The sequence below is a fragment of the Zonotrichia leucophrys genome, chromosome 2 (genome assembly GCF_028769735.1).
Source record: "Zonotrichia leucophrys gambelii isolate GWCS_2022_RI chromosome 2, RI_Zleu_2.0, whole genome shotgun sequence".
NCBI classification, from domain to species: Eukaryota; Metazoa; Chordata; class Aves; order Passeriformes; family Passerellidae; genus Zonotrichia; species Zonotrichia leucophrys.
In genome coordinates this window covers 127145580-127159690 of record NC_088171.1, presented here as the reverse complement: position 1 = coordinate 127159690, position 14111 = coordinate 127145580, and the positions used below count along the sequence as shown (strand labels likewise).

Sequence of the window (14111 nt, the reverse complement as noted above, 5' to 3'; positions counted from 1 at the left end):
GGCCGGCCCGGTGACAGAGGAGCGCCCCCCGGCCTTCCCGGCCCCGCCCGCGCCCCGCGGCGGCGGCGCGGCCCCTTTAAAAGGGGGCGGGGCCGTCCCAAAGTTTGCCCAAGTTGCGGCGCGGGCCGGCGGCGCGCGGGTCCCGGCCCGGTCATGGCGCCCCCCGGCCGGTAGCGCGGCCATGGACTCGTTGACTGCCCTCACCGGCAAGGGCAGCCGCCTGCTCCGCGGCACCGCCAGCCGCCTCTGGGGCGCCGTGCCCGGCGGTCTCCGCCACGGCCGCTGCCAGGATGGCCGGAGCCGCGGGGAGCCGGGCCCCGCCAAGCCGACGCCAGGTACCGCTGGGGAAGGGGCCGAGGGCGCGGGGGTGGCCGGGGGTAACGGCGGGCAACGGGCGGCCCGGGCCTCCCCGGGCAGCGGGCTCGGCTCCTCGCCCCTCCCGAGCCTTCCTGGAGTGCGCGGGCTTCGGCGGGAAGCGGGAGCAGCCGGGGCAGAGGGTCCCTTCTCAGCCCGGAGCGGCCCCGCCGTGTGCCGGGCTGGCAGCCGAGCCGTCGGGGAGAGGGAACGACAGCGGCTGCTGCCCCGCTCCGGGCGGCTCCGACGGCAGCCGGGGGAGGGCGACAGGGAGGAGGCGGCGGGGGAAGGGGCGCAGGGCGGGCGGGGAAGGGCCGGCACATGGGCCGGGGCCGGGAGCTGCCGGCGCCGCGCCACGGAGCGGTTGCGGCGGGGCTGCGTCTACCAGCGGCAAACCGACTGAACGTCTTCCTGATTTCCGTGACACAGCTCCTACACTTCCTTTATTAACTTCCCTTTCCTGGTAGTTTCATAGACCAGGGTGTAGGAAAGCACCTGGAGCACATGCTCCTCAATTGGCGATGCCCTTTGTCTACGGGGTTGCCTTGCCTCTGGTGCTGCCTAGGAACGGGCAGCATTACTGGGAAGTAGGCTCGGGGATGCTAAGGGCAGAAGTAGTACCTGTGCCACTCAGTGGCCAAGCAGGTCAGTCAGGAGACAGCAGTAGGTGACTCCTTGTCCTGTGCCTGGAAGGAGGCGGGCTGCTGTTGTCACCTCTTGTCTTGATGATGCTGTTGTGGCTGTTGGTATAGGTATTGTAAGTATCTGATGTGAGCACTTATATTGGCAAGAAATACCATGAAAACTCTAGGGGTGGTCAGTAAATGCACATATCTTCGTTCATGCAGAAGAGGAGCACGCAGTGAAATCTCTTAGAGAAGTAATGCTGTGGATTGGGGGTTAAAAACAAGTCATGACATAACTAGTAAGAGCAGCATGATCTAATGATTGCTTGGAAAGAAAAAAAACATATGAAGTTAAATTTGTGAAAGTGCTTTGTAATAAATAAAGAGGAGCATACAAGGAATAGTATTTTCCTCTTTTTCCCTGTTTTGAGAAGTTCTGTGTGAAGTAGATGAATGAATGTTTGTTAGAGTCTCTAATTGAGGCTGAAGTCAGGTCTCTACTGAAATGAATATTAAAACACATTAAGTTTCTTTGTTATTGTAGAGTTATTATGGAAGAGTAAAATAGTTGTTTCCCTTGAAGGGAAGCTGGGTCTGCTACTCTGTGTGGTAGGCAAGGTAATAGGAATGCCTTTGCAGCCAGTCAGATGTAGATGTTTTTTCCTTGTGTGCATTGGGTCACAGTTCTTGCACAGAAAGGATAATTTGTAACCAGCTATATTTACATTGCCCCTCTTTATTTATTTCATGTCCCTCCCCGCAGCATGCACAGGGAGGGATAGAGACTATAACTTGTTTCACAGCAGCAAAATGAAGTGCCTTGATTAAGGCCTCTGCAAACAGTTAAAGACTTGACAAAGATTGCTTACACTCTTTTTGCAGAACCAGAATGGCAGTAAAATGCTTTAGCATCTTCTGGCCTTTTAATCTCTTACAAGGCCTTGTGTTCAGCTGTTAGTATAAAGCATCTCCTGTGATACATGAGATTTGTTGGAGGGAAAGGCCCTATTTTCCTCCTTTCTTCTGGGAGAAAGGCTTAACTCAGACTGCATGGTAATGTTCTGTTTTCTTTTCCTCTAGCTTTGAGCAGAAAATGTATCTTCACAGATGCTTTCATAATATAATGCTTAAAGTTTGTGTTAATGACAAATTCTAGAATGCAGGGTGAGTCTCTGTGTTTATGGACTTTATTGCACCTTTTTCCTCACCTAGGTGAAGTATGTGCAAGGCAAGTAGACCTTGGCCCTCCTGTGCTGCCTTCCCCTTCACAGGGTTTCTGTCAGCTATGGGCAAAAACAAATTCTTGTGACTGTAGAATTCTTCTGTGGAGCGTTTTGCTGGCTTTCACAAACCACCTGTGCCCTGGTAATGGGTGCTGTGGAAGCTGTAACAATGATTACAATGATTCATTTGAAATCAGACCTCTGTTTTAATTAGAGATGGGTCCCCTGGCATTAGCTTAAGACTTAATAGCAGATTCTAAATGCTCCAAATGCTTAGTCTCTGCAGTGTCCTGAATCCAGGCCTACCTATTACTGTAGTTTTAGCTTCCCAGCTAGGGCTTTCAGTTGGTTGGTTGGTTTTTTGTTTTTGTTTGTTTGTTTTTGTTTTTTTTTTTTTTTGTTGTTTTTTTTGGGTTTTTTGGTTGGATTTTTGAGTGGTTCAGTTGTAACTGTACATTACTTGTTAAGAGAACAGTTCTTCATAAATGCCTTAAAACCATGTTTCAAATTCTTTGAAACAAAATCCAACCTTTTTTAGCTTCTACAATGAAGTATCTCAATTTAATTAATGTAATATTAATAATTTTACCCTTACTGTTTTCATACTTGTCTTTTTGAGCAGTTGAACAGCTTTTCTGTCACATTTCCAAGTTCAAGGAGGCAGGTCTGTTCCAATGCTGTGCTTTAAATCACTTCGTTGGACACATGCAGAACAGTCTATAGTATTTCTTGGTAGGGAGAAAGTACTCACTGGAAGACTGAGTAGTGCCTGTACTGTACTGAGTAGTACAGTAGGAGTCTGTAAACCTGTTTATCCAGTTTACACTGTTTGTGTCAGCAGCCTGGTTAGTGAAAGAACTTTATAAAGATTTTTTGTCTTTTAATGGTTGTGATGGAGGATAAAAATGCAAATATAATCAGAAAGTCAAGAGAAAACATCTGGCTTTAGTAAAGGCACTCTCAATGTCAGTGTAAAGGTTTTCTTTTTTCAAAAATGCCTCTAAGCTTTGAAATACAACTTCTAAATATAATCTATTGATATTTTATAGGATGAGCTGATATGTATGTATTCAAGCCTGGATTTACCTTGAAACTTTAGCTAGAACGGTGGTGTCATTTTCTTGATTATTGTTATGTACTATAGATGTTAGCATGCTGAAGTTAATTGTGATTTTAGTTGCTTTGAGATGCAACTCACAGTTTTAGGCAATGTGTGATTAAGAATTATCTTTTCTGCAGAATTAACTTGAAGTTTCAGTTTAATTTGAGTCTCATCTATACAAACCTTTTACTTAAATGAGCCAGCAGTGCATCCCATAGTTCAGTCTGCTTTGCTGTGTAAGGAGAGTGTGACCAGCAGTGAGCAACATGGTTTTGCATCTTTTCTGTGATGCTGCTGAGTGTATACATTGCATGTGCTCTTTGGTTTGTGTACCATGTTCAGGAGAGCGGCTGAGGAACTACAGAGGGTCCAGCCAGTTTATCTAGGGGCACAGGGCATCAGCTTGTGAGGAGGGGCTGAGGGAGCTGGGCTTTAGTGATGCAGAGGGGAGACCAAGACAACTTAGAGGCAATCTGATTACCTCCTATATCTACCTAGAGGGACACACTCTTCTCAGTGCTAGGAGATTAAGGAGGAGGAGGAGCCTGAGTTTTAGCTTAGGACAATAGAAATGGGACAATAGAAAAAACTTCACACAGAGTGGTCAATCACTGGGACAGCTCTAAGCTGACCTGATTTGATGTTGACAATAATTCTACTTTAAACTGGAGGCTGGAATAAGTGTATTCAAGAGGCTTCTCTTCTGAATGACCCTTTGATCTGTGAGGATATACTTTTGTACCTGGAGTCTTGCACTTCTTCCCTCCAAGATATTTTCACCTCACTTCGTGGAGGGAGAAAATACACTGCATGGGTAGTGCTGACTTCCTGCAGTGTGTCTTTCATTAAGGACAGAAGTTAAATAAAAATCAGTGATTCAGAGACTCCTCTGAACCAGTCTGTCAGGGAAGTTCTTACAGCTGCCTTCTATTGAAACCTTTGTTGTTGTTGTTTTTCTCCCTCAGGTTCAACTTGATTGTTCAGTTCTGAACCATCTGGCCTATGGGCTTATTTACATTTCTTTCATACCAGCTTTGGAGTCTTGATTGGTAAGGTTACCATGCGCAGTATATCCAGTAAACTCTGTGGCTTGTCAAGGCAGCAGCAGTACATTAGAGGGATAAATGTGCACTGCCAACTTAAAATACATTTCTCAAATCCTGCTATAAAAGTTAGTATCTTTCTTTCTAAAAATCTTAGAATAAAGCAAATATAGGGCAGGTTACTTTATCCTTTCATCTTTATTCAGTACTTCATTTTTAAGAAATTACCAGGTGTATGATAAAGTAGGGAAGAGGATTCAAACTGGGGAGACACACTTCTGTGAGTTTTCTTGTACACACTGTTCCGGATGAAGCACATATGAAATGTACCAACACCCTTTACAAAGACGCTAATGCTTTACTTTCATGGCTGAAAATAATTCAGTTGGTACAGGCATAAGAAGCAAATGTGATCTTGGAATGTATCAGGCTGGTGACTCAGTCATCTTGTGATATGTTAATGTATGCACAAGCTCTTCTTCAGACTTCTGTGCTACTCATGTACAGGATTTCTTCAGTATTCCCTTGGTGCATGTGATGTTAAATGATCTTTTATTTCAGGTTCTGCTTTGTACTGTTGCATCTTTCCCTGCTTTTGTTCCTCCAAGCTTTGAAACTTCAGAATTCATTGTGTGTCCTTTTACACAGTCTTTGCTGTTGATTTTCCTTTTGAATTTGTCTGCTGATGTGCAATGGTACTGTGTTAAAAACTACTCCATTGGGATCTCATTAATATACCTCTCCATTCTCCTGATTTGTATTTCTCTTCTCTTCACTGCATCTTTTACATATTTCACAATTCTTTGTCCAATTTTTGCTGTTCAGCGGGATTCTGATGTATCAAATGTTTAACTGAAGTTTAGTTTATATACTAATCTAGCAGATGACTGAAACATGTTTTTTTTTTCTGGTATCCTTTGACTGTATTGAATTTTTGTTTTACTGTATTATATTAGTTGTGGTTTTATCTTATTTTTTCTGGTTAATTTCCATTTCTAACATTCAAACAATTTAGAAGTTGATATTTTATTGAGAACCTGTGTACTCATAGCAACATTTCAGGTCACTACATGTATGAATAATAATTTTCTGTTCATCAACAAGCAACCCACCTTATGTTATATGTGTAAATCTCCCTCTGGCTTGGTTTGATGGGGTGGCCTTATGTATCTGTATTGCCTGCCAGAAAAATGGAAGGAATCATAGTTACAGATAACTCAAATTGCAAGTAAGGTTGTTTGACCCTGCTAAAGGTGGGAAGGTGATGACTTCAGGCTAGATTTCTCAGTGCTTTATTCTGCTTTGAAAATGTCAAGAGATGGAAACTGCACAGCTGCACTGGTCAATTAGGGTTTTTTGCCTTCTGTCTACTCAGAAGCGCTTTTGTTTCTTCTTTGTCTGTTACCTTTTGTTCTCCTGCTGTGTATCGCTGGAGAGACTGGCTCTGCCATCTTGACACCTGGGAAAGCTGTGTAGAAGGTACAGGATGGCTGCTGTTACAGTCCTTCAAAACCACTTCTCCTTCAAACTGGAGAGGCTCTGTTTTCCTGACCTCTTCTCACAGCCCTCGACTACCTTGGTGTCCCTTCACCAAAATAGTGTTGTTTATCTGTGCCTTCCCTATATTGAATGTCTTCAGGGAGAAGGACGCTAGAGCCAGTATTCCAAAGGCATTGCAGTGCAAGAATAATAGGTGTGCTCTCAGTCTGCTGACCGCTGTTCATAGTAATACAGCTGAGGATGCTGTTGCATCCCCCTTGTTTCCAGGTCATGCTTCTGTCTCCTGTTTTGGCTTCTGCCTACCAAGACCCTTGGGGCTTTTTTTCAGCAGAGCTGCTCCTTGGCTGAGCCGTGCCAACTGTACAACACCAAGGGCTCTTCCTTCCTGTGCAGAAGACTTGTCCTGCTGAATTTGATTAGGTTCCTTTCAGCTTGTTCCCCAGCCTGTCCAGGTCCTGCTGAACAGCAGCCCTGCCATCATGTATCTTGACTGGTCCCCCATTTATCTGCAAACCTAATGCAATAAACTTGTACAGCAAGATGTTTACGGATGCTCTGCGAATGACTCCACATCCAAAGCAGATCCATTTGCATGTGAGCAGAGCAGTTGTAGTGCAGAAGTCAGCAGGATAAGCTGACTGATTTGAGCTCTTAGAAAGGGGTAGGTATCATGGGCTGAAGTGTGATAAGGCAAAGTGTAAATTCTTGAAGATAGGGAAGGATATAACTTCATATTGCTGCTTGATGGTCAGACTGCTGATGTGATATTGGGTAGGCTTGAGCATGTACGACTAAATGGGCTTTAATATCTGAAAGAGGTAGTGAGTTATTGGAAAAGTTGACTTACTATATCAATAGTTTCCATTAAAAGATGTATTTGGACTGCAGAAAGATTTTACAGAAGGTGGAGATTGGAGTTGAGTGGTTTCTCATATATTAAAGTGTATACATGTATATTGTAAATCGAAAGGAAAGGCAACTTACTGTTGGTTAAGATGTACTGTGGCATAATCTGAACATTTGGTAAAGCATTTCTGTTTACTTTGAATGTGAAATCTTATTTTAGAAGAAAGCCCATGTGATGTACATACCAGGAGTATCATGCACAGAGCACATCCTAACCCCCCTGGAGAAGTGTCCTGTGTTATGTTTGTTTCTCTTCAATTGTTTTTATTCCTGAAATCATCAATTTATTTATTTCTGCCTGCATGCTGTGCATCTGACTGGATAGCAGGGTGTTGTGTGTAAGGGGAATCACAAAATGAACTTGGATTAATACTGTATCTGCTGCAGGAAAAAGCTACTTTGATGTGTTCAACGTGCTAATGCAACATTAGCAAGGTCTCACATTCACTGAGCTTGGGGATTTGCTAGAGAAAAATGTGAACAAAAGCATCATGTGAAGAGCAGTGATAAGGATCAAGAGTTTTGAGGGCATGACTTGGAAAGACTGAATCAGAACAGATAGCAGTTGTTTAGAAAGAAGAGACTGAAGGAGGCATTATGACATTGCCTTGGTCTGAAAGCCTACAATTTTAGCTAAAAAACTGCAGACTACAAGTATCTTGTAGGCTAGGGCCTCTGTTTCTGGTTCCTAAGATGTTGGAAGAGAACTGCAAATAATATTCCTGTAATTATTGTAAGCATATCTAATTGCAGGAGGGGAGGAGGGTTAATGAGACAGTTGCTGACTGAAATGTAGTCCCTGCTGTTAGGAGAGTCAGGTCACCAGGCCTTTTGGAATATAAAGATTTCCTACTTTAATCTCTTTTGCTTCTTTATGAATAAAGTATAATGATCTAATTGTTATTGAGCAGAACTAATCTAATAAAGATGTAATATCTGTGCTTCCTGTTTTATCAATTAGCGAATTGTTTCCATGCACTGCTAAATAAAGATGTATTTGAAAATATTTCAGACTACTTTTCTTAGTTTGATTCATTACCCCATATGTGCTGCATGTTTAAGATCCTGTGAAAAACTGTGTCCTAGACAAAAATTTGACAAAGTTGCTGCCTTTTCCTTTTTTTTTAAACACCAGTAAATCTGAGGCACAAATGTGCAGTTCTTGATGGACACTGGATGAATATTCTTTTCTTATCTTCTTGACCATAATAAGCTTGATACTTCAAGCTCATTTATTAATTTTAAACCATTTGCAGTAATTGTGGACTTGTCCAGATTCTTTGCTTTTTCTCAGATGATACTTGTTTGGTTTATCAATTTATTTCTCTGGAAAAAATTATTTTTGTTACATTGGAATGAATGGAATAGCAGCTGAGAAACATTGCAAGTCGAGATTTAATCTTATTGTGCAGACAACAAGGTTAAAGTGAATACATTTGGCTCTGTGCAGAGCTTGAAGATCCTCCTATGCAGTTCCTAGCTTGTATCCTTATCTTTACCAGCTCTTAGTGCCAGAACTCCAAAGGTGTGCTAAAAGCATCAGTCAACAGCAAATTGAAGGCCTACAATTAAGCTGAGGTGGCTTACTAAGAAATGAGAAATGCCATTCTTGTCATAATAATTTGAGCTAGCAAGTGCCACAAGAATATTTTCCGTCAACCAAAATTCAGTGGCACAGGGCCATGTAGAGGCAGTTTATAGAAAGCCTGCTATAAATGTTAGCATTTGACTTTAGTTGTTTTGAGTTGAATGCCACTGACTAATTAATATTTTAATGTCAAAGCTGCCTTATTGAAAACTGCATCTTCCTAAAACATAATGTCTATAAGCCCCCTTTTCCTATCCTGTGTAAGCATGTTGAAACAGTAAGTCCTTTCTGTCTTGGATGATTATATGTAATCGTTCGTATGTTGCAGTCATTTAACCTCAAGATTCTGAGCTTGTGCATTCAGACTAAATATTGGTCTTGTGTCATTTTGAACACCATGTTCTGCATCTTTCTAGTTCTAGTATTTTAAATCCTAGCTGAAATATTTTTTGCCATTTGTGGATCTGGCATGCACTTTTTGACTTCAGTGTTTCAAGCTGTTGTGGAGGCCCACCCAGTCCTGAATTAAAGCGTGAATCCTGTTGTTATAAAAAGTCTTATCTTCTTTCTGCCTAAAACAGCACAGCTAAGAGCTCTGATAACATAGCACCCCAGATCCCATGTTGAACAAGTTACTTGACTCTTGAGGTTGTGTTTAAGTGTGGTCAGTGGTGTCAGGTTTTTCTTGGTGTGGTCTGAGAGCATCAACCTTTGTTAGCCTCACTGTCTTGCTGCTGGCAGATGAAGTAATGGTTGCATGTAACCTAACAAAATGAGAGCCTCTGCAACAGTTACCTGGAAAATAAGTAAAATGAAATCATCAGACTGAGGACTTTTTAGACGTTTTTAGCATTCTATGCTGGCAGTTGTTTCTGCTTGCATGTGCTTCCTAGAATGCTAGGGGCACTGGCTGGAAGACTCCTTTCCTTTGCCCTCAAAAATGAATAGCTGGCTGATTTAGTGAGAGGTAGAGGCCTTGTAGTGTGTCATCAGGGAGGCATTAATGTTTCTACTACTCTGACCTATTTTCACAGCTGAAATACATTCTAGTTTTGTTTCTGAGAGGTTGGGTCCAAATTGATGTGTTCTGTATGAGCAGACAGCTCGAGCACTTGGGCTGTGGGCAGAGGTGTGGATTTTGGTAGCTTGGCCAGCTGGGTAGTCAGCACACAAGGAGCTCAGTGTTGCCTGCCTCCATCTCTTGTTGACTCAGGAGACTCACATTGTGTCAGGTTATGAAACACTTGAATCTGTACCCATATAGTGAGGGGGAGGTAATGCCTTCACAGACTGAAGGAATGGAAGGGGGCACTAATGGAAGGGTAGGATTTACTGCCTTCCTTATGGAAGGTAGGGGAGGAGGGGACATCAAAAACCCCAGACTATAAACTTTTGGAAAACTTGTGGGAGGAACTCTCCTGGCTTTCTTACAAGATGCCTTCAACAGGGACCTGTCTTCCCCACCCCTACCCTCTGTTTGATCTTATTTTCCTGAAGTTACCAGAGTTCTCTCAAATCTCTGCAGATCAAGGGCCTAGAATGGAAGCCATATGAGAAGTGGCTGAGGTCATTTGGTCTATCAAGCTTGCAGAAGAGGAGACCTCATAGAGACCTACAGCTTCCTCAAGAAGGGGAAAGTGGGAGGGACTGGCACTGGTCTCTTCTCTCTGACCAGTGACAGGGCCTGAGGGAACACCATAAGGCCATGTCAGGGGAGGTTTAGGCTGGGTGTTAAGAAAAGCTTCCTCAAGCAGAGAATGACTGGGCACTGGAACAGTCGCTCTCTGGCACATGATGTGACCCTTGATGTTGTCTAGGGCATGGCCAGGAGTTGGACACAGTTATCCTTGTGAGTCCCAACTCAGGATTTTTTTATGATTATTCTGTGATTCTAAGTCTAAAGCAGCAGTGAAGGTTCTTCTGCTGGGAAGAACAAATAATTTCCCATTCTTATTTCTGGCATAAGGAACAGAAGTGGGTATTTTTGCACGACTTCATTCTGCTGCTCTGTTACTGAGGGAGAGAAGATAATTTATCTTGACTTCTTGAATGGCACCTGTCTGCAAGGTGCCTTTGGGCACTTGAACCAGTAAGAAGAAAAAAGAAAATTAAATTTGGGTTGAGAAAATCCCCACAAACTACATTGGTCTGTATACAACTGAAGTGAGTGTACATATATTTGTACTATGGGGCTTCTTTACTTCCATCTCATGGCGGGGGAGGAGGGGAAGACGACATCTTGTTCTGGAATAAGGGTTCTCCATTTAGAGGCTATTGAGGCATGTATGGCATCTTGGTTGAGATCAGTCTATTTTTAGTTGCATCCTTTCTCTTTTTCTTAGGCTTATTTGACCCAGACTGCTCTTGAAAGAAAATAATTAGGCTATTGGCAAAGCTTTGATAAGGACTGAAAAATTTGGAACAGCTAAAGTCAAGCAACTGTTAGGTTTTCTGTAGCTTGCTGTGGAGGCACCTGTTGTGCTGCAAGGTCAGGTAAAAAATTTGCTAACAAAATATTTGACCTAGATGAGGAGAATATTGGCTTCTACTAAGCCTACACACAAACTTCTAGTGTATTTTATTGTTACTGAGTTGGTTTCATTTCCCTCAGAGACATTTGTAGTAAGTTTAAACGCTATGAGTATAATCAGAAATGAATGTTTCTTCCAACTAAGTTCTAAAAAGCTCCTATTAGTAAATAAGAGAAGTACCTTCTAATGTACTGAATGAAGATAGCAGTGTGCAGAATTAGTGTATAGGTTTGTAGAATTGCTAGAGACTTTTTAGAAGTAGGCTTAGTTCTGAATGTTATTCATAGCTATAAAAACATATCATAATTAATACCATCCATGGATCAGTTTTAGATATGGGTGCATTCTTCCTCAGGCTATATAAAACCTGATGAATTAGACCAAAGTTTATATCCTTTTTTTATCTATATAAAGAGTACCACAGGAGATTATTTATGTTGGGTCTGCTGGAAATCACTACTTTGTTGTCTTGTGCAGCTTGTTCTATATAGCAAATATAAGATATTTCTGAGCTAGGTTTTCTCTTGTGTTTTTTTTTTTTTTTCCAAGATTTCATTTTGTTTCTTCTTCTTTGGCAGAACTTGCTGTGTAATTTGCGTTGTGATTTCCGTGCCCTCTATATTTTAATAGTTTTGGCTATCCATGTAGAAATTTGGGAGGGAGTGCAGGAAGGTTGTACTGATACTTGTCTAGTTTCTTCCAGTATCAGTGCTGTGAGCTATTTAAATCTAATAGTGCACTAAAGATGCTGTTGGTTTGTAGCATGTTACCTTAGTACTTCAGGTGAGGCATAAATGGATTACAGTAAATATTCTATTCTCAATGTAGCCAAGCTAAAATATTTTTTAAATACATTTTATAAGGTTTCTTGCTTCTATTGAATTTAGCTTGAAATGTTTGAGTAAATTATGGTAAAAAAATTGAATGTATCAAAATGGGAGTATAACTATTCCCATTGTAGCATGAAAACTTAATGTCTCATTCATGTAAGTATTTTGGGCTCCTTAATAGCAGATACTTGACTGTTGAAGGTGGAGGCCATGTGGTGGAGGAGATGAATTTTAAAAATCCATGTGTGTGTGTATGGATGCAGATACTAAAACTCTCACTTTTCTAGAAATGTATGTGATTTCTTTTGAACCATGGAACTACACAGCTGCATCATGATTATCATAAATATCAAGCCAGTTAGTTTAAAATAATAGAGCATACTTTAGTTACAGATGGTTGCTTGCTTAGCCTGTGAAACAGGTCATCAAAATACAGTGCCCCAATAAAAAGAAGTTTTTCATTTGTATAATGTATGTAGAATCTTTAGTGTTTATTTACTAGCTCTGTGTGTTTACTACAGATAGGATAATTATGAATTTAATACTAATGCTCTTTGTTTTATAAAAAAATTTTAAATACTCTGTAATTATCAAACAGTGACTAAATATCTCCAGTGATTAGATCAAACATGCATGAACTCTAGATCATCTCCCCTCAGATGAAAGCAGACTGAGTATGATACAAAATCAAACACAGCAATTCCAGAAATGTTTTTTCCCTGATGGGTTCAATGTCCTATTTATTCTTCATTAATCTCTTCTTGGATAGCAGCAAGTGTTTCTGCAGTTAGTTGGTCTCCAGTTATCAGTTGTTTATATTGGTCAAATTCTTAAAGCATTGCAGAGGAATGAAGTCCCTATTTTAGCAGCTGGTGTCTGTTGGAATCAGCAGGAGTAAGCTGTGTAACTGGTGGATTAGATGTCTGCCCACGGGGCTGTAGTCAGCAGCCTGTGACAGTACTGAGAGAGGAAAATGAATTTAACACACGCATTGCCTCAATTTTTTTCAGATGCTGGCCAGAAGAAGACCCCAGACAAGAAAGATGGGCGACGAATGTCTTTTCAAAAACCTAGAGGGACTCTTGAATATTCTGTAAGTTACTGCTTTATTGTTAGAATGTTACTGCAAAGCAAACGCAGGCTAAAAAGTTGTGTTACAAAATATAAGCAAAACTGTAATGTGTATTGCCTTTAATGTTAGAATTCTGTGTATCTCATAGTTTAGTTTGACAGAAATTAAATTAGGGAATTAGCTAGTAGTATTAATACTGTTTTTTCCCTTGAAGTGCTTTTTTTTTCCTTAGAAATTCCAAGCTAAATCAAACTGTTGACTGGTTCACTTTTAGGTAACTAGTTAGAAACAAATAACAATAGTTATATAATTATGTGCAAGTTCTCTGCTTTCAGCATTATTATTAAACTGTTGCTGTCAGGAGGAATAACAGAATAAAGTTGTAAAGGGAAGCTGCATCTTGAATACTGAATACTGACTTCCTGGTATTCTTCTAATAATTGCCGTAGATCTGTGCCTTTTACTGTATAACTCAGTTTCTGCATCAGTATCTGAAAATGGAGCCTTTCTCTCCCTGTTCTGTTCTTGAAATGACCCTCAAACTGTGCTGCAGTCAGCTTTCATATTTGTGGTTACTAAGGGAAACAGAAGTGAGAAGCATCTGTCTTGTGTTATGTACTAGAAATACAATTAAGCCTATAAATAATGCTTATAGAGTTGATGTTAAATTAGGGATGGTCTGCCACAGTTATCTTTAAATGCTTTTGAAGCTGGACATGATAAATAAAAATGAGAACTGCTTTATGAAAAGTCTTCACTTGACCTCTTGGTGTTCTCTTACTCCAGGAATAAGAGATACAGGGAAGTCTTAACTGTGTTACGTTAAGCCAAGCTGTGATAATTGCTTAAGTACTGAGAGGGCTGTGATAGTCTTTTGGATAGAGACAGAGTATGTGTGTAGTGGAGCAAGAAGCATTTCATTAGCGTGGCTTTTATTGGAATTGAAATATAATTCTAGCTTGCTCTAAAGACTTCTGTGAAGTTGGAATTCAAAACAGAAATTCCTGCTGCTTAGATTCTAGCAGTTGAAGAATCTTAATGTAAATGTGACTGTTGATGTTATATTAACTCGATTTGGTCTGAAATACTTGGGAAAAACAGTCAGGTGTAGCTCTGTATTACTGGCATCCATACTCAGTAAATCCAGTAATTTGCCTCTTGCCACCATGTGAGTGCTTTTACTTTGGTATGTAACATTCCAGGCCAAGTAAAAGCAACGAGCTTTCCTTTTTTAACTTGGTGTGTGTTTGTGTCAAGTTGTCATGTACTTCTGCAGGTTTTTATGTTCCAGTAGGTGGAGTTTTAGATCCAAAAATAGCTTTCTTAATATGTTCTG

The 14111-nt window shown here is 41.1% G+C and overlaps 1 protein-coding gene across 12 annotated transcripts in view; it reads left to right on the top strand.

The window, feature by feature from the left end:
* Positions 1-14111, top strand: part of OXR1 (oxidation resistance 1) — a 260724-nt gene that overhangs the window by 187669 nt on the left and 58944 nt on the right. For 11 of the 12 annotated variants that reach the window (XM_064706328.1, XM_064706317.1, XM_064706325.1 and 8 more), the window contains one exon: positions 12714-12796. In XM_064706328.1, the coding sequence (XP_064562398.1) occupies positions 12714-12796 (83 nt within the window). Of the gene's footprint in view, positions 1-128; positions 336-12713; positions 12797-14111 lie in introns of those variants that run through there. The other variant, XM_064706327.1, reaches the window with a different exon arrangement.